Source organism: Schistocerca gregaria, chromosome X (genome assembly GCF_023897955.1).
Source record: "Schistocerca gregaria isolate iqSchGreg1 chromosome X, iqSchGreg1.2, whole genome shotgun sequence".
NCBI classification, from domain to species: domain Eukaryota; kingdom Metazoa; phylum Arthropoda; class Insecta; order Orthoptera; family Acrididae; genus Schistocerca; species Schistocerca gregaria.
The window spans coordinates 346218554-346240098 of record NC_064931.1 but is presented as its reverse complement, the minus strand read 5'-3'; the positions used below and the strand labels follow the sequence as shown (position 1 = coordinate 346240098).

General features: G+C 37.9%; 1 protein-coding gene across 1 annotated transcript in view; it reads left to right on the top strand.

Moving 5' to 3' along the window:
• The window catches only part of LOC126298510 (cytosolic 10-formyltetrahydrofolate dehydrogenase), a 191098-nt gene that overhangs the window by 88897 nt on the left and 80656 nt on the right, over positions 1–21545 (top strand). Inside the window, exons 7-8 of the mRNA XM_049989857.1 lie at positions 14141–14352; positions 17092–17368. Coding sequence (XP_049845814.1) covers positions 14141–14352; positions 17092–17368 — 489 coding nt within the window. The remainder of the gene's footprint in view (positions 1–14140; positions 14353–17091; positions 17369–21545) is intronic.

The window sequence follows — 21545 nt, the reverse complement described above, 5'->3', positions numbered from 1 at the left end:
GTGTACAGGTACAACTGCCCATGCAGCTTCAACACGATACCACAGTTCATCAAGAGTAGTGACTGGCGTATTGTGACGAGCCAGTTGCTCGGCCACCATTAACCAGACGTTTTCAATTGGTGAGAGGTCTGGAGAATGTGCTGGCCAGGGCAGCAGTCGAACATTTCCTGTATCCAGAAAGGCACATACAGGACCTGCAACATGCGGTCATGCATTATCCTGCTGAAATGTAGGGTTTCGCAAGGATTGAATGAAGGGTAGAGCCACAGGTCATAACACATCTGAAAAGTAACGTCCACTGTTCAAAGTGCCGTCAATGCGAACAAGAGGTGACCGAGACGTGTAACCAGTAATACCCCATACCATCACACCAGGTGATACGCCAGTATGGCGATGACGAATACATGCTTCCAATGTGCGTTCACCACGATGTCGCCAAACACGGATGTGACCATCATGATGCTGTAAGCAGAACCTGGATTCATCCGAAAAAATGAGGTTTTGTCATTCATGCACCCAGGTTCGTTCTTGAGTACACCATCACAGGCGCTCCTGTCTGTGATGCAGCGCCAAGGGTAACCACAGCCATGGTCTGTGTGCTGATAGTCCATGCTGCTGCAAACGTCATCAAACTGTTCGTGCAGATGGTTGCTTTCTTTTAAACATCCCCATCTGTTGACTCAGGGATCGAGACGTGCCTGCACGAGCTGTTACAGCCATGCGGATAAGATGCCTGTCATCTCGACTGCTAGTGATACAAGGCCATTGGGATCCAGCACGGTGTTCTGTATAACCCTCCTGAACCCACCAATTCCATATTCTGCTAACAGTCATTGGATCTCGACCAATGCGAGCAGCAATGTCGCGATACGATAAACCACAATCGCGATAGGCTACAATCGGACCTTCATCAAAGTCGGAAACGTAATGGTACGCATTTCTCCTCCTTACACGAGGCGTCACAACAACGTTTCACCAGGCAACGCCGGTCAACTGCTGTTTGCGTATGAGAAATCAGTTGGAAACTTTCCTCGTGTCAGCACGTTGTAGGTGTCGCCACCAGCGCCAACCTTGTGTGAATGCTCTGAAAAGCTAATCATTTGCATATCACAGCATCTTCTTCCTGTTGGTTAAATTTTGCTTCTGTAGCATGTCATCTTTGTGGTGTAGCAATTTTAATGTCAGTAGTGTATATTAAAAATGAAGAAATTCCTCCACCTGTATTTAAGGTGTCGATTTTGTTTTGGCAACTAGTTTTGATGTTGTAAAAACATCATCTTCAGACCCACACACTTGACGTCAACAAGTGCGTAAGATGATGTTTTTACAACGTTGAAACTAGTTGCCAAAACAAAATCGACACCTTAAACACAGGCAGAGGAAATTCTTCATTTTTAATATAAATTTATAGCAGCTGACATCCCACTGTCCTCCATTTCAAATATGGATGTACGAAGTTTGTTCAATAGATTTCTGTAGTATTTGCCATTTATTGTTTGACCCTTTTCAGATAATCAAGCAGAAGAATCCTATTTACTCCCCAGAAAATACTGGCCATGAACTTCCTAGAAGTAAAATTGACATTTTTTCTTTTGGCACAAGACCACAAGACTCGAATCACTATTTTGAGTGATGTTTCATTTTTAGCATGGAAATGATGCTGAACACAATATGCTCAGATTAGAGTTTTTGAAAATTTTTCTAAATAACTTTATATGCAGATGAAGATCGTTCTTTAATCCTCAAACATACACTGTTTGTAGATTGCATGACACAGAATTGTGGACTTTTTCCTTTCTTTAGATGCTTACTTTGTTTTTTTCTAATTATATTGTGAACTATGGACCTTGCCAATGCTGGGGAGGCTTGTGTGCTTCAGGGATACAGATAGCCGTTCCATAGGTGCAACCACAATGGAGGGGTTATCTGTTGAGAGGCCAGACAAACATGAAACATGTGGTTCCTGAAGAAGGGCAGCAGCCTTTTCAGTAGTTACAGGGACAACAGTCTGGATGATTGATTGATCTGGCCTTGTAACATCAACCAAAATGGCCTTGTGTGCTGGTACTTCAAATGGCTGAAAGCAAGGAAAAGCTACAGCCGTAATTTTTTGTGAGGGTATGCAGCTCTAGTGTGTGGTTAAATGATGATGGCATTCTCTTGGGTAAAATATTCCGATCTCCGGGCAGGGACTACTCAGGAGGTCGTCATCATCAGATGAAACAAAACTGCCATTCTACAGATCAGAGCGTGGAATGTCAGATCCGTTAATCCGGCAGGTAGGTTAAAAAATTTAAAAAGAGAAATGGATGGGTTATAGTTAGATATAGTATGAATTAATGAAGTTCTGTGGCAGGAGGAACAAGACTTCTGGTCAGGTGAATAAAGGGTTGTAAATACAAAATCAGGTGGGGGTAATGCAGTAGTAGGTTTAATAATGAGTAAAAAAAATAGAAACATGGTTAAGCTACTATGAACAGCATAGTGAACACATTATTATAACAAAGACTGACATGAAGCCCACACCCACCACAGTAGTACAAGTTTATATGCCGGCTAGCTCTGCAGATGAGGAGGAGACTGAAGAAATGAATGATGAGATAAAAGAAATTTTTCAGATTTTTTTAGGGAGATGAAAATTTAATTGTGATGTGGAATTTGATAGTAGGAAAAGGAAGGGAAAGAAAAGTGGTATGTGCATATGAACTGGGAGAAAGGAATGAAAGAGCAATCTGCCTAGTAGAATTTTGCACAGATCATTGTTTAATCATAGCTAACACTTGGTTTAAGAATCATTAAAGAAGATACTTTACTTGGAAGACATCTGGAGATATCAGAATGTTTAAGATTGATCGTATAATGGTTAGACAGAGATTTAGGAACCAGATTTTAAATTGTAAGACATTTCCAGGGGCAGATGTGGACTCTGGCCACAATTTATTTTGTTATGAACTGCAAAAATGCAAGAATTCAAGCAGATGGAACCTGGATAAGCTGAAAGAACCAATGGTTGTAGAGGGTTTCAGAGGGAGCATTAGGGAATGATTGACAAGATCAAGGGAAAGGATTATAGAAGAAGAATGGGTAGCTTTGAGAGGTGAAATAGTGAAGGCAGCAGAGGATCAAGTAGTTAAAAAGATCAGGGCTAGTAGAAATCCTTTGGTAACACAAGAGATATTGAATTTAATCAATGAAAGGAGAAAATATAAAAATGCAATAAATGAAGCAGGCGAAAGGGGATACAAACGCCTAAAAAATGAGACTGGCAGGAAGTGTAAAATGGCTAAACAGGAATAGCTAGGGGGTGAATGTAAGGATGTAGAAGCATATATCACTAGTGGTAAGATGGACAATGCCTACAGGAAAATTAAAGAGACCTTTGGAGAAAAGAGAACCTGTATGAATATGAAGAGCACAGATGGAAAACCAGTCCTAAGCAAAGAAGGGAAAGCAGAAAGGTGGAAGGAGTATATAGAGGGTCTATACAAAGGAGGTGCACTTGAGGGCAATATTATGAAAATGGAAGAGAATATAGAGGAAGATGAGAAGGAAGATATGATACTGTGTGAAGAATTTGACAAAGTACTGAAAGACCTAAGTTGAAACAAGGCCTCAGGAATAGACAACATTCCGTTAGAGCTACTGATAGCCTTGGGAGAGCCAGCCATGACATAACTCTTTTCATCTAGTGAGCAAGATTTACAAGACAGGCGAAATACCCTCAGACTTCAAGAAGAATATAATAATTCCAATCCCAAAGAAAGCAAGTGTTAACAGGTGTGAAAATTACTGAACTAACTGTTGCAAAATGCTAACATGAATTATTTACAGAAGAATGGAAAAACTGCTAGATGCTGGAAGATCAGTTTGGATTCTGGAGAAAAGTAGGAACACTCGAGGCAGTTCTGACCCTACAACTTCTCATAGAAGATAAGTTATGGATAGGCAAACCAATGTTTACAACATTTGTAGACTTGGAGAAAGCTTCTGACAATGTTGACTGGAATTCTCTCTTTCAAATTCTAAAGGTGGCAGAGGTAAAATGCAGAGAGAAAAAGGCTATTTACAATTTGTACAGAAACCAGAGGGCAGGTATAACAGTTGAGGGGCACAAAAGGGAAGCAGTGGTTGAGAAGAGAGTGAGACAAGATTGTAGATTATCCCCAATGTTATTCAGTCTGTACATTGAAAAAGCAGTAAAGGAAACAAAATAAAAATTTGGAGTAGGAATTAAAGTCCAGGAGAAGGAAACAAAAACTTTGAGGTTTGCCGATGACATTGCAATTTTGGCAGAGACAGCAAAGGACTTGGAGGAGCAGTTGAACAGAATGGACAGTATCTTGAAAGGAGGATATAAGATGAACATAAACTAAAGCAAAACGATAATAATGGAATGTTGCCGAATTAAATCAGGTGATGCTGAGGAAATTACATTAGGAAATTAGACACTTAAAGTAGTAGATGAGTTTTGTTATTTGGGAAGCAAAATAACTCATGACATCGAAGTAGGGAGGATGTAAAATGCAGCCTGACAATGGCTAGGAAAGCATTTCTGAAGAAGAGAAATTTGTTAATGTCGAGCATAGATTGAAGTGTCAGGAAGTTCTTTCTGAAAGTATTTGAGTGGAATGTAGCCACATATGGAAGTGAAATGTACGTGATAAATAGTTTAGACAAAAAAGAATAGAAGTTTTTGAAAAGCAGTGCTACAGAAGAATGCTGAAGATTAGATGGGTAGATCACACAACTAATGAGGAGGTACTGAATAGAATGGAGGAGAAGAGAAATTCGTCATACAACCTGACCAAAAGAAGGGATCGGTTGGTAGGACACATTCTGAGACATCAAGAGATCACCAATTTAGTACTGGAGGGAAGTGTGTGGGGTAAAAATCATAGAGGAAGAGCAAGAGACGAATACAGTAAGCAGATTCAGAGAGATGTAGGTTGCAGTAGTTACTTGGAAATGAAGAGGCTTGCACAGGATGGAGTAGCGTGGAGAGCTGCAACAAACCAGTCTTCACACTGAAGATCACACAAACAATTATATTAGCAAAGGTGTAAACTAATTTCAGAAAAAGAGAAAAGCTCTTCCTTAATATGATGGTAAAACAAAGCAGTTTGTTGCAAATGTTACATATCAATTTTATTTAAGTATTAATAAAATGTCAAGAGAAAAAGATCTATACGAAATAGTAACCAGTATCATTTTCTTACCAAGAAACATCTCTTTCAAGAAAGGAATCCTCTTGGATTACCAAATCTTTAAAAACCTTTGTGTATTTATCAGGGAATGCACTACAAGCTATCAAATTCCATTAGAAATGCACAAAAATGTCAGTCTGTGACTCTTTTTGTCCATCAATACTGAGGTAGTGTAAGTCATCAGTGTTAGATTGCTGCACAAAGTAGATAAGCATTTTCTGTGCACATATTCTGATCAGAATACATGAACTGCAAGAAAGCTTTGGCATAAGATTTTTGCATATAACTGCTGCCAGAACTTAAATAATGCTTGGAGCACAGTGTTTTAAGGACAATACTTGATGGATTCTCTACTCCTTGGTAACATTTTTGTGCATTACTTTTATGTATCAGTATTATTGTTGTAAATTGTCTTACATATTTCCTCATTTTGGGACTTTTTGTAATATAATTACATCCTCCATTGCATGCAACCACAGAAAAAAATATGTTTTTGAGACAGAAATGTTTTATTGTTTTAGATTCTTTGTGACTATTTTATGCTTTGTCAGATTTTGTTAGTTTCCTTATGCTTTTTTGGACATTTGCCAAGATAGTTGACTTTTCAGTTCCACTTAATGAGTAGAATACGTAGTACACACTGGAAGTAACATCAGTACTAAGTGTTTGTGAATGTATCCAAGATCTTTATATTATGAAACACACTATCAAGATTAGAAAAATTGAATTAAAATGAAATTTAACTGTTTCCATTCATCTCTGTCTATCGTCACCATCAGATGCCAGTTTTCATGAACCCATAAAACATTGCAAGTGATTGATAAAAAGACCACCGACTGTGAAAGTGGGATAGGTGTCATGTACTGTATGTTAATTCAGGTATCAGAAATAATAAATTAATGTTGACACATTTTTCATTGCAAATCTAAAAATTTAAGAAAAGAACTAGTCAGTCTGACATATTTGTTCTCTGACAGGAAACTGACTCCAGATTGAGGATGGATATGAAAATATTTGAGCAAGACTAATTTTCAAGAACAAAATTGGAAGCACTTAATTGTAATTTTAATCCAGATACTAAATTTAGTTACTGACATCTTAAAAACATGCAGAGAGACTTGGCTTCTTGCTGTTTGTAATTGTAACTTCTACAGAAGAATGAATTTTGTGGAATTATCAAAAGTCAATTTTGTGTGTATTGGACAGTGAATTAAAAAAGTGTCTTGTGTTTGTGTGGAAACAAATGCTGGTTTGTTAGGTGTAATAACAACGCATGTGGCTGTTGTGTGTCATTCAAAATTAAATGATTTTTCATCTGATGACTGCAACATTTGTCAAATGCACATTTAAATGAGTTTCAATTTTAGCAATAATTTGAGGGTATGCACTGTGAAAATTTGTAATGCAGTCAAATCATTTATTTAGGAAATTGAGAGAAATAAAGAAACAAAATGTTCCAATCTCCAGCATATCCTTCATAATACTCTCTCGCAAATATGCAACATGCTCTTTGTAATAGTTACAGGATTTCATGCATGCTTGGAGAATTTCAGGTGTCATATTGCTCACCATCCTTGTTTGATGGAGGAATTTGAGGACTAGTTTGCAGTTTACTGCAAATCACAAGCAGAAAAGAATTATTTATTCTGAATGAAAACGTATCTTAAAACAAATTTGATTAGAAGTGTCTTTATATTGGGACCTGCAGGATATATTATGTCATGGTAGAACATTATGCAGAGAATTAGTAGACAGTATGGTGCTTGATACGTTATTTTTTTACACACTTCAAAAAAAGTTTTGCATCACCTTGGTTCCAAGAGTGCTGGAACCTGTACAGAAAATTGGAACAGACATCAAGATAAACATCATTTCTGCCCTCTTTATTGCTCATGAAAACCACACATTGCATGTTGTACCACCATACAGCGAGACATGCAGAGGTGGTGGTCCAGATTGCTGTACACGCCAGTACCCCTGATACCCAGTAGCAAATCCTCTTGTGCTGATGCATACCTGTAGTCATCGTGGCATACTATCCACAAGTTCATCAACGCATTTTTGGTCCAGATTGTCCCATTTCTTAATGGCAATTCAGCATAGATCCCTCAGAGTGGTTGGTGGTTCACATCTTCCATAAATAGCCCATTTCAATCTATGCCAGGCACATTCAATATGTTTCATTTCTGGAGAACATGCTGGTCACTCTCGTTGAGTGATGTCATTATCCTGAAGGAAGTCGTTTACAAGATGGGCACGATGGGGGAGCAAATTGTTGTCCATGAAGATGAATGCGTTGCCAATATGCTGCTGATATGGTTGCACTATCGGTCGGAGGATGGCATTCACATATCATACAGCCGTTATGACACCTTCCATGATCATCAGCAGTGTATGTTCGCCCCACATAATGCCACCCCAAAACAGCAGGGAACCTACACCTTGCTGCACTCACTAGACTGTGTGTCTAAGGCCTTCAGCCTGACCGGTTTGCCTCCAAACAGGTCTCCGACGATTGTCTGGTTGAATGCATATGTGACACTCTACAGTGAAAAGAACATGATGCCAGTCCTGAGTGATCGATTTGGCATGTTGTTGGACCCATCTGTACTGCACTGCATGGTGTCATGGTTGCAAAGATGGACCTCGCCGTGGACGTTGGGAATGAAGTTGCGCATCATGCAGCCTATTGCACACCATTTGAGTCATAACATGACATCCTGTGGCTGCACAAAAAGCGTTATTCAGCATGGTGGCGTCACTGTCTGGTTTTCTCTGAGTTATAATCCATAGGTAGCAGTCATCAACTGCAGTAGTAGCCCTTGGGCAGCATGAGCGAGGCATGTCATTCACAGTTCCTTTCTCTCTATATCTCTTCCATGTTTGAACAACGTCGCTTTGGTTCACTCCGAGAAGCCTGGACACTTCCCTTGTTGAGAGCCCTTCCTGGCACAAAGTAACAATGCAGATGCGATTGAACCATGGTATTGACCATCTAGGCATGGTTGAACTACAGACAACACTAGAAGTGTACGTCCTTCCTGGTGGAATGACTGTAACTGATCGGCTGTTGGACCCTCTACACCTAATAGGCACTGCTCATGCATGGTTGTTTCCATCTTCAGGTGGGTTTAGTGATTTCTCTGAACAGTCAAAGGAACTGTGTCTGTGATACTATATCCACAGTCAACGTCTGTCTTCAGGAGTTCTGGGAACTGATTTGATGCAAAACTTTTTTTGATGTGTGTATATAAGCTTATTTTCACTTTTTTTTGCCTTTATCAGTACATCTTCAAAAAATCACTTTTATTAATATTTTACATAAAATACAATTTACAAATGTCTTTTATGTTGGATTTGTACTTCCATCTTGATGTTGTAGATGGAAACAATTAAAGTTTGAGTAAGCTATTACTGCCACCCGTAGTTTTTGGATGTAATATTTTTTGATTAATGTTTTAAAGTTCTTCAAAGATTTGATGTTGCACATATATAATTATTTGTTTTTAGTAGAGATTCCAACTTTGATAGCTAGTTGTTTATCATATTTTTGTTGTTGTTGGGTCCTGTATTTATGGAACTGTTATTGATGTTGTATATATGGTTCTCGGGCGAGACTTTGGATGTCATAGTGAAAACTCCACAATATTTCATCAGCGCAACTGGCCGACATCTTCAGGTGCAATAAACACACTGCTAAGACAGGACCAGAGCCCCCTATTTATGCCAGTCTTAGGCAGGAAGTGCGCATGTGTGGAGGCACCAAATTCGATGGCCAATAGTGACTATATCAAACGGTAGCTTGAAGGACAGCAACGCCACCTACAGGATGAAGAACTAAATACTTCGGCGCACACGTGGAGGCTACCGCCGCTGCTCTGCGCTGCTATTGGCCGCTCCAGCGACCTCTGTCAGAAGCCGCAAGCAAAAATGCGTGTCCACACGTTATTGATGTATTTGTATTCTCTGGGTAATGGATAAACAAAACACCAGAGATAACAAACACATCAATAACAGTTCGATGGATACATGACCTGCAACAACATAAATATCTTTGGGTAAACAACTAGTTATGAAACTTGAATTTCTATGATTGTCAAAATATGAAAAAAATGTATTATAATGTGCATGCAACATTAAATCATCGAAAAACTTTAAAATGTTAGTGAAGAAATAATACATTTAACAACACCGGACAGCAGTAATCATATGTCCATCTACAACAAGAGTACAATGTCCAATGTAAAAAAATAAAAAAACCTTTGTACATTTTGTATTACATAAAATATAAATAAATGTGATTGTTAGCACATGTACTGATGAAGACAATAATGCTGAAATACACTTATATACAAAAATAAAATATCAAGCAGCATACTGTCTGCTAATTCCCTGCATAAGTTTGACTATGCTACAGACATGACAGGAGTCTGGAATTTACAGTAATAGGAATATTTCTCAGTTATGAAGCCAGTATGTGAAAACTGTGACACTCAAGTCCTAAATATGAGGCAATACAGTAGTTCATCTTCATGTTGTAAAATGACTGACATGTACAGAAAAGTCCCATTAAATATGTAAGGAAAGTGAGAAGTTGACATTGTAAGTGTAATGAAACTCTAGAATTGTTACTGTTATCGACACTCACAATATTAACCTAAATTGGTCCTGCATCCTCTATCCCACTCCCATTTTTACTGGTATCAGCCATTTCAAAATAAGGCACTAAACAGTGTCTAACAGTTCTCAAATTTATCACAGTAGAAAAATTAAATCCATAGTTATTCTCCAAAATATCTCAAGGCACCTGATCGAACTCTCTCTAAATTCTGCTGAAACTCGCCATGTGCTTCTGTGAAGGTAATTGACTGCATCCTTAGACTGCATCAAAAGGTTTTCTGACATGGTTGTCACTTAACACTCCCCACTCGGGTGTCTGAGTGTCTTCTAGTGTCCTAATAACCGCTGCTAGCTTAGCTGTTACTCTGTGACTGTTCTGGCCGATATGAATTGAACCTTGGGGATTTTGATTATGATCATAAAAGGTTTGTATTTGAATTGTTAACACAATTTTAGCTTGGCCATGTCAGTTTATTAAATGATGAAAATAAACAAAATTCACTTTGACAAACGTGAAAAAATAAAAAATAAAGCTACATAAATGACAATACCCTGTGCTACAGTCTAATTGATTAGTTTCCCTGACTAGTATATGATTTGAAATCATACTTTAATTAGTTTAATATCAGAAGTCCCTCCATAAGCAAGGGCATGATCCAGGGTATGTTGGTGGTAGTAACGGGGGTCTGCAGATGTGAGTTTAAGGATGTTAAGGACATCTCAAGAAGAAAGATTCATGGCTCCAGAATCAAATAGAGATGGAGTTAATTACAGAAAAGGAAATTTCACTCAAAATACTATCAATGACATCCTTTTTGAAGATGAAAGACATAGTAGAATTAACCGCCACAAAGAAAGGAGAATTTGGTGAATTATTGAGATGTTATTCAGACATTTTCTACAAAAAACTGGAAATTATAAAAGGATGTGTCTGTTACTTAAAGGTTAAAGAGCATAAACTGTTCTTAATTAAGAGTTATCCAATTCCATCAGCTTGTGGGCGCTTGATGGAATTTGTTGCATATTAAATAACAGCACCATAGAGTGCTCAGAGAGTGAATATTGCAGTCTAATGCATGTTGTCAGCAAGAAAAATGTGTTTGTCAGAAATGTCATTGATTCAAGAGACATAAACTTCACTCATGCTCATAAATTAATGATAATTGCAGAATGTGATGCCACACAATGTCGCACTACACAAAACTGGCGCTAAAAGCAAAGGCACATAGGGAACACACACAACACAGATCTTTAAGTCCACGCTATTGGTGATAAGTTGAGAAAACCGTCTCGAAACACATGAGCTACAAAATGCCATTGTTTCCCGTTCATGTACCCCGACATCAATATGGAATATGATCACCATGCACACACACACACACACACACACACACACACACACACACACACACACACACACACACACACACACACACAGGCCACACAACGGGTTGGCATACTGTGGATCCAGCAGTCAAGCAGCTGCTGGTGTATAGCCTCTCATTCTTGCACTAGTGCCTGTCGGAGCTCCTGAAGTGTCCTAGGGGTTTGAAGACATGCAGCGATACGTCAACCAAGAGCATCCCAGATGTGCTCGATGGGATTTAGGTCTGGAGAACAGGCAGGCCACTCTATTCACCTGATATCTTCTGTTTCAAGTTACTCCTCCACAATGGCAGCTTAGTGGGGCCGTGCGTTACAGTTCCTCTGTCAAAGACATGCAGGCGTGTACGTGCATCAATCATAATCCCACCCCACCCCACACCATCAAACAACGACATTAGGAGGTTGATATCTGGTTCCTGGTTCACACCAGATGAAAACCCGGTGAGAATCACTGTTCAGACTATACCTGGGACCACTGTTCCAATGACCACGTACAGTGTTCTTGACACCAGGCTTTATGGGCTCTCCTGTGACCAGGGGTCAGTGGAATGCCCCTTGCAGGTCTCCAGGTGAATAAACCATGTCTGTTCAGTCGTTTGCAGGCTGTGTGTCTAGAGACAACTGTTCCAGTGGCTGCGGTAAGGTCCCGAGCAAGGCTACCTGCAGTACTCCGTGGCCGTCTGCAGGCACTGATGGTGAGGTAATGGTCTTCTTGAGGTGGTGTACACTGTGAACGTCCCATACTGTAGTGCCTGGACATGTTTCCTGTCTGTTGGAATCATTGCCATAGTCTTGAGATCACACTTTGTGGCACACGGAGGGCCCGTGCTACAACCTGCTGTGTTTGACCAGCCTCCAGTCACCCTAATATTCTACCCCTCATAACGTCATCAATATGTGTTCTCTGAGCCATTTTCAACACAGTCACCATTAGCACATCTGAAAACGTCTGCATACTTACTCACTGCACTGTACTCTGACATGCACCAACACACTTCTGCATCTGTGGACTGCTGCCAGTGCCACCGTACGCCGACCACAGGTCAAATGTACAGTGTGGTCACACTGAGAGGTAATTTAAACTCGCAGACCACCCACCTGAGCGTTGTTTCACCACGTTCAGCATTATCCTTAATTTATGAACATGAGTGTATATTACAAGGGGCAGTCAAATGCAAATGAGACAGATGGAAAAAAGTAGATAAACTTTTTATTATTTCGAAAGTAATCTTAACTACTAATACATTTATCCCACTGTGAGACAAGATGGTCAATGCGTTAATGGAAAAATGCTTGCAGTTGCCTACAGAAGTAGGACTGTACCCAGGCGTATGCCTCTTTGTCCAAAGCAAATCAACAGCTACAAGTATCTTTCTTCAGAGTTCCAAAAACATGGAAATTGCACAGGGAAGAGATGAGAACTGTATGGAGGATGTGTAAGGGGTTCCAAGAGAAACTTTTGCAATGTACTCGGAACAACCTTCCCGTCATGTGGGCAAGGCTTGTAACTTTATTCTTCTCATGCAATTGGATTTAGTAAACTGTGAACTATGTTCCATTTGTTATGCTTGCATGATTTTACTTTTCTACTGATATTAGTAAAATTGCTAATGTATTGTTATGATGGAATTTTTACACAATTATGATGACTTATTATGCTTGTGAATAACGAGCTATTTATAATACTGGGTCATTCTGACCTAACATTAGTGACTTAAAACCATGTACTGATTCTTTTTTACCATTTGATGTAATGATTTTCCAGTTCTGTGTTTTTTCTATTCCTTACCTTACATTTTTAGTAAAATCTTTTTAAGATTTTCTTGAGTTTCATGTTTTTGAGTAATGTGGTGTAACCTTTTAAGCATTTTGTTGGTACCTCGAGTTACTTGAATTAACTATTTTGAATCACTAGCTATTTTTTCCTTTTGTCTGAGAATGTGAGCATACTATGCTCATGGTAGGATTTATTTATTGTTTGGTTTATTTAATTATTGCTGTGTACCTATTAATGGTTATACAGGCAGAATAGCCCAGAACAGCAATGTGCCAGCAAAACCAATAAACGCCACAGACAATATGAACTTCTCTTCACTAATGGTTCTGGCTGTGCAGGGTATGTGGTAGAGTGTGTGCCAACACAGAGTGAGTAGTGATTGTAAGTGCCTAGCTTGCACTTAGTTGGAATCACTCTCACACTTATTGAAATAATTTTTATATTGAACTTAATTAAAATATGATTTCATATAGTATCAAACAATCAAAACTCCAGATTGGAATATCAACAATGTAAGGAGAAGATGGACTGCTACTTACCACAAAGATGACACATTAAGTTCCAGATAGGTGCAGTCAAAAGACACTTGCACATTAGTTTTTGGCCAGAAAAGGAAAGGCATACACATTCAGTCACAAGAGCAAGCACACGTCACACACACATGACTGCCATATCCAGCAGTCAAGCTGTATTTAATTGAATTTTACTATTTAATAAATCAGTATGGCCAAGCTAAAAACTGTGTTAATCGTTCAACAGAAGCCTTTTGTAATCATAATGCAGATCTTAAAGGTTCCATTCCTATTGATTAGCGTAGTCGCAGCATAATGGTGGTGCTATCTGCAGTTATTAGGATACCTCAGATAGGTGAGAAGGAGTGGTACAGCATCAATTCATTTTAAAGCCAGAAATTGTCAATAATGATAACTGCAGAGCCTTTTCTGCTTCTGCTTTGGTTGGAAAATTGCATTGTAGTGCACTGTAATGCAGTCCCATGTTGACTGTCAAGACAGCTTAATAGATTTGCAAAGGTTATTGTCATAATTTGTACACACTTTTGTTTTTCATTTTATGGACTATATTTTTTCCTTTGTAAGTTTGTAGAAAATACTTTCCTATTCAATATTTATGCCTCTTTCTTCTTATTCAACAGCTCAATGTACAACGAATATCTGTTGCTGGAAAAATGATACCCGCTTCAAACTATGGAAAAGAAGCTGATACCACTGTGAAAGTACAGCTGTCAGATGAAGAAAGAGGAATGGCTGAAGTCCTTAGAGCTATTTGGTCAGGGATATTAAGTATGGAAGTGTCAGATCAGACTGACTTTTTCAGCTCTGGTGCTGGATCGATGGATATTGTAAGGTCGGTTGCAAACAAGTACAGACATTACACTTTGAATAAATATGAAGCCAATCCACATAAAAGCAAGGGTGAATTCTTTGGCAGCAAAACAATATTTTGAAAGGAGATAAGCTCATGTATGAATGATATAAAAGCGAAATTTTTGTCTGTAAGCTCCTGGTAAATGTACGAAAGCAAAACAGAACAAATTAATAGAAAATTGAGTTGGTTGAGACTTACATTTAGCTTGAAATTTTGCATCCCTTTGCAGAAATTTATCATTGACACTATTAGAAAAGTTACTGAATGTAAATGTTGAAAATAATCTGCAGTAGTCAACCATAATTTAATGATGCATATATGCAAACTAAAGTGACAAATGAAACTTTATACCAAGGCAAGGAGTTGAATCTTGGTCTCCTGCCAGATTCGAATCCTGAGCGTGGTACAAATTTTAATTTGTTGCTTCATTCTGCATATATATGTCATAAATGTCTGAGACCTGGAAAGGTCTCTGGAATAATATAGTTTGACATAATTTAATGGTTCAAACAGTTTTAAACAAGCTATGACTTCAAGACAACATGGTCAGTTTTCTGCAGCCACTACGATGCATGAGGCCATGATCAACAGAGTTGCTACCATTGTGAAGAAGATCCTTTTTTCTCAGCATCACTGTGCAATCTCCAGTTGTGTTCAGTCAATATTGTCTCTGACATTAATGGAGCATTAAACTCTGATGCGATATCTGCTCAGAATGGGTGACTTAATTTATCATGTATAAAGAGCACCAGGTGTAAGTGTTGATTTTGAAGAGTTTTTTAATTTGGAGTGGAACAAGATGGTACATATCTAACTTCCAGCATTAGTGAGTAAGAAAGATTGGTACAGCACTAAACCTCTAAATGCCTTTAGAGCCTTGGGAGCAAAGAGCTCAATCTCTGAAGGTAGTGCTCAAAGTTTAGTCATAACACATTTTTCAGTATGGCTTGACACATAGGACACTGCTTTGAAATTAATCATGTCAGTAGGGACACAGGCTAAGTGGCTTAATGAGTAGAGTAAAATCATCACACTCGCTATTGATTTGCTGTTTCATCTTTAGGAAATTGATATATGTGTCTTCTTTATGGTTGCCCTCAAAGGATGAAAAATTATTTCACAAGTGAATTTTAGCTGAGATGTTAGTGATCACTTATTATCCAGTCCGTGAGTACAGCATTACAGAAACTTCACAGGTCTCATCATGACTGGAGGTATATGCTTCATAATTTGATTTGGATTTAGCATTTGTCACAAAATTACCAGTGTTATATGTGAAGATTGGTGCATATAAATGTATGTGTATCTGATATTCTCTTATTCATTGCAATATGTTAATGAATTGTCCATCATTTTGCCAAATTACCTCTCCTTCAAATTCTGAAGGTGGCAGGGGTAAATTACAGGGAGCGAAAGGCTATTTACAATTTGTACAGAAACCAGATGGCAGTTATAAGAGTCGAGGGGCATGAAAGGGAAGCAGTGGTTGGGAAGGGAGTGAGACAGGGTTGTAGTCTCTCCCCGATGTTATTCAATCTGTATATTGAACAAGCAGTAAAGGAAACAAAAGAAAAATTTGGAGTAGGTATTAAAATCCATGGAGAAGAAATAAAAACTTTGAGGTTCGCCGATGACATCGTAATTCTGTCAGAGACAGCAAAGGACTTGGAAGAGCAGTTGAACGGAATGGATAGTGTCTTGAAAGGAGGATATAAAATGAACATCAACAAAAGCAAAACAAGGATAATGAAATGTAGTCAAATAAAGTCGGGCGATGCTGAGGGAATTAGATTAGGAAATGAGACACTTAAAGTAGTAAAGGAGTTTTGCTATTTGGGGAGCAAAATAACTGATGATGGTCAAAATAGAGAGGATATAAAATGTAGACTGACAATGGAAAGGAAAGCGTTTCTGAAAAAGAGAAATTTGTTAACATCGAGTATAGATTCAAGTGTCAGGAAGTCATTTCTGAAAGTATTTGTATGGAGTGTAGTCATGTATGGAAGTGAAACATGGACGATAAATAGTTTGGACAAGAAGAGAATAGAAGCTTTCGAAATGTGGTGCTACAGAAGAATGCTGAAGATTAAATGGGTAGATCACATAACTAATGAGGAAGTATTGAATAGGATTGGCGAGAAGAGAAGTTTGTGGCACAACTTGACCAGAAGAAGGGATCGGTTGGTAGGACATGTTCTGAGGCATCAAGGGATCACCAATTTAGTATTGGAGGGCACTGTGGAGGGTAAAAATCGTAGAGGGAGACCAAGAGATGAGTACAGTAATCAGATTCAGAAGGATGTAGGTTGCAGTAGGTACTGGGAGATGAAGAAGCTTGCACAGGATAGAGTAGCATGGAGAGCTGCATCAAACCAGTCTCAGGACTGAAAACCACAACAACAACCACCTCTGTTTTCCCTTTTACCCTTTATTCTACAGCTCCTTAAAACTTGAAATTCATTCTTGAATTTTTTCTGATTGCACAAGTTCAAACATTCTTGCTGATTAATCTAGTCTTGGTTTCTTGATGCATTTTTTGTCCAATGACAGAGATCTATCTGTATAATGCTGAAAACACAAGTTCTGTTATGAAAAAAATGTAAAATTGACTAGCCCATTCACATGTTGGCAACAAATGCACTACTGGTAGTGTCATGTGTTAATGGATTTATTTCAAATGTGTTTCACCACTAACTAAGTAATACATTCAATTTTCAGATTGGTTGAGGAAGTGAAAGAAAAACTTAATGTCAATATACAGAATGAAGACATCCTCATGGCCACTACATTTGAGAGCTTTGTTGGTCTGTGTGTATTAAAAGCCAGAGGAGGTTCAGATGAGAAGAAATTGGATCATAGTGTTTTCAGACTGAAAGCAAATAACATGGACATCTCATTTCCACACCAGTTGTTCATAAATGGTGAATTTGTCAATTCTGAATCTGGAAAAGTACTGAATTGTATAAATCCATATGACGAATCTCTTATTTGCAAGGTTTGTATAAATAATTAATATAGGAATACTTCATCATAACTCCAAACTTAGCTAAAACTTTCCTATCATGTGATGTGGTTTTGCTTCAGTGATCAGTTTATTTTCTTAATCCAGTGACTGCGTATATAATCTGTGTCAGACTTACCATAAATCAGATTGATTAGTAAAGTAACATCACTCTGGCTGAAATAGAAAATGATACTGAAAGTTGAGGAAAACTATGGCTATTTAGACTGTTCCTTTGACATTTGTAATTGATAAGCCTCTCTTTTAACATAATATATTCGTCAGTGGAATTTCCATTACTGTAATGAAGTATGCAAAATAAGCAGCACCATTATTAGCACAATTAACTGGCCACTAAAAGTTGAAAATATTATTCATACAGAATTTATATTTTGAAATTAATTTGCTGGCTGTGAATGTCTTGACATCAACTACGTTAGGTATAGATCTGGTATCCAATACTAACATATGAAAATTTGAGCCTGATGGGGATTCGAACCCAGATTTCCCTCTTATCATGAGCTGTCACTGTAATCATTGTGGCTCTCTGTGCATGCTCTCCAGACCAACCCAAACTTCTACATGTCACACTGTGTATATCCTTATAACAGTGTGAAACATGGAAGTTTGGATTGGTCTGGGGAGCATTCATGGATAGCCAAAGTGGTTAAGGTGACAGCTTGCCTCAAATAACCTTGCTGTCAGTGGGATGTTAAACACCAACTAACTAAGGTGACTGTTCACAATAAGTGGGAAATCCGGGTTTGAGTCCTCATCTCACACAACTCTTCATATGTCAATACTGCATAGTAGATCTATAGCTAAAGCATCTGATGTCAAAGAATTCACCATCAGTGAATTAATTTTTGAAGTATTTTGTACAGCTGTGGACCATAATCTGTGTCTGTTCTTTCAGACATGCATGTAAGAATTTATATTGTAAGAAATCAGTATAATATAGTGTCTCCCAGATTCTTGCGAAGCATATTCAGTAAACTGCTTATGTTCTGCATCTACATCTACATCTACATGAGTACTCTGCAAATTACATTTAAGTGCCTGGCAGAGGGTTTATAAAAGCACCTTCACAATAATTCTCTATTATTCCATTCTCAAACAGTGCACGGAAAAAACAAACACCTGTATTTTTCCATGCCAGCTCTGATTTCCCTTATTGTATTTGATGATTGTTTCTCCATATGTAGGTCACCGTCAACAAAGTATTTTCACATTCGGAGAAGAAAGTTGGTGATTGAAATTTCGTGAGAAGATTCTGCCCAAATGAAAAATGCCTTTGTTTTAATGATGCCCACTGCAAACCCTGTATCATTTCAGTGACTGTCTCCCCGTATTTCACAATAATAAAAAACATGCTGCGCTTCTTTGAACTTTCTCGATGTACTATCTCAATCCTATCTGGTAAGAATCCCACACCGTGCAGCAGTATTGTAAAAGAGGATGGACAAGTGTAGAGTAGGCAGTTTCTTTAGCAGATCTGTTACATTTTCTAAGTGTCCTGCAAATAAAACAATCTTTGGTTTGTCTTCTTCACAACATTTTCTGTGTGTTCATTTCCATTTAAGTTGTCTGTAATTATAATTCCCAGGTATTTAGTTGAATTTACGTATTTAGTTGAATTTACGGCCTTTAGATTTGATCGATTTATCATGTAACCAAAGTTAAACGGATTCCTTTTAGCACTCTTTTTGTTACTTAGGGTCACTTGCCAATTTTTACACCATACATATATCATTTCTAAATTGTTTTGCAATTTGTTTTGATCTTTTGATGACTTTACTACTCAATAAATGACAGTATCATCTGCAAACAACCTAAGATGGCTGCTTAGATTGTCTCCTAAATCGTTTATATACATATGGAACTGCAAAGGGCCTGTAATACTACCTTGGGGAATGCCAGATATCTCCTCTGTTTTACTCTACTTCTTTTCATCAAGTACTATGAACTGTAACCTCTCTGATAGGAAATCATGAATCCAGTCACATAACTGAGATAATATTCCATAAACATGCAATTTCACAAGCCAATTGTGTGGTGTAGTGTTAAAAACCTTCTGGAAATCTAGAAATACAGAATAGATTAGAAAACACGTGTCAATAGCACTCAACACTTTGTGTGTGTAAAGAGCTAGTTGTGTTTCACAAGAACAATGTTTTCTAAATCTGTACTGACTGTGTGTAAATAGACCACTCTCTTCAAGGTAATTCATAATGTTTGAACACAATATATGTTCCAAAATCCTGCTGCATATTGTCATTAATAATATGGGCCTGTAATTTAGTGCATTACTCCTACTATCTTTCTTGAATATTTGTGTGGCCTGTGCAACTTTCCAGTCTCTGGGTACGGATCTTTTGTTGATCAAAGGTTGTATATGATTAAGTATGGAGCTATTGTATCAGCATACTCTGGAAGGAACCTAACTGGTATACAGTCTGGAAGAGAAGACTTGATTTTATTAAGTGATTTAGGTTACTTCGTTAGTCAGAGGGTATCTACTTCTACGTTACTCATGTTGGCAGCTGTTCTTCATTCAAATTCTGGAATATTTATTTCACCTTCTTTGGTGAAGGAATTTTGGAAGGCTGTGTCTTGATACTCTGTTTTGGCAGCACTGTCGTCAATCATATTTCCATTGCTGTTGCTCAGAGAAGGCATTGATTGTGTCTTGCCGCTAGCAGACTTCACATACAACCAGAATCTCTTTCAGGTTTGAGACAAAGTTTCATTGTAGAAAATATTATATGCACCTTACATTGAAGACTGAGCTAAAATTTGAGCTTCTGTAAAAGATCGCCAATCTTAGAGATTTTGCGTCAATTTAAATTTGGCATGCTTTTTTTCATTGTTTCTACAACAGTGTTCTGATGTGTTTTGTGTACCAAGGAGGGTCAGCTCTGTCTTCTGTTAGTTTATTTGGTATTAATCTATCAAATGCTGCCAATACTATTTTTTCTGAATTAAAGCCACATCTGAACTACATTTACATTGTTAATTTGATAGGAGTGGAGATTGTCTCTCAGGAAGGTATCAAGTGAATTTTTATCTGCTTTTTTTAAATAGGTATCTTTTCATTTATTTTTGGAGTATTTGGGGGTTAAAATATTCACTCTCACTACAACAACCCTGCATTCAATAATCCCTGTATCCATTTTGATGCTTGTTATTTGCTCAGGACTGTTTGTTGCTAAGAGGTCAAGCGTGTTTTCACAATTGTTTACTATTCGTGTGGGCTCATAAACTAACTGCTCGAAATAATTTTCAGAGAATGCATTTTGCACAGTTTCAGATGGTTATATAAGTGTAGCTCCAGATTTAAACATGTATTTTCACCATTATATTGAGGGTAAATCAAAGTCACCACCGACAATAATTGTAAGAGTCGGGTATGTGTTTGAATCGTGCAGCTATTTACCCTCATCAAATTGGTTGGTACTTGCCTGAAAAACAACAAATTCCCCATCATCTGTGATGTGTTTGCAGTGCAGCTGAACACAGTTTATAATTCATAACTATTTGTCAAAGATAGAACATTACTTGTTATAGGATATTTGTGACTTTACATTAAATTGACATAAAAATCCTCTGACTATCGTATCAAATCATAATGTAAAAAAACTACCAGAAAAACCAACATTTTGGGCATGGTTACAGTGGTCTCCTTCTGGGTCATTCTGCCACTTTAACTATGGTCAAAACCTTGGTTTCACCAGTAAAGTTTCTTACATTATGACATGATACAATTCTCAGAAAACATTTATGTCAACTGATTCTGGCTGCAGAAGGCTACACAATTATATTTACTGGTAAATTATTCCACTACAAACATCTGGCTTTTTTGTGTGTTATTGATTTATCTGAAAATGACCACAGCTGAAATTGGCTTATAATTTCATATATGGACAAGGTGCAATAGAGGCATCTTGCAAATAGAATTGACAACCTATGGTGTCTTTTTCCTTCTTTTAGTGGTTTCATCCTTCACAAGTTGGCTGTGGAATCAGACATGAAGAAACAAGAAAAGTGAATATTCATTTCTGACAATTAGTTCCATATTTCATGGTACTCAGTTTAGGATCATGTACCATCTTCACAGTTTTCACCATAAAGGTTTGGAAAACACTGTATGGATCTATGAATTATTTTTGCC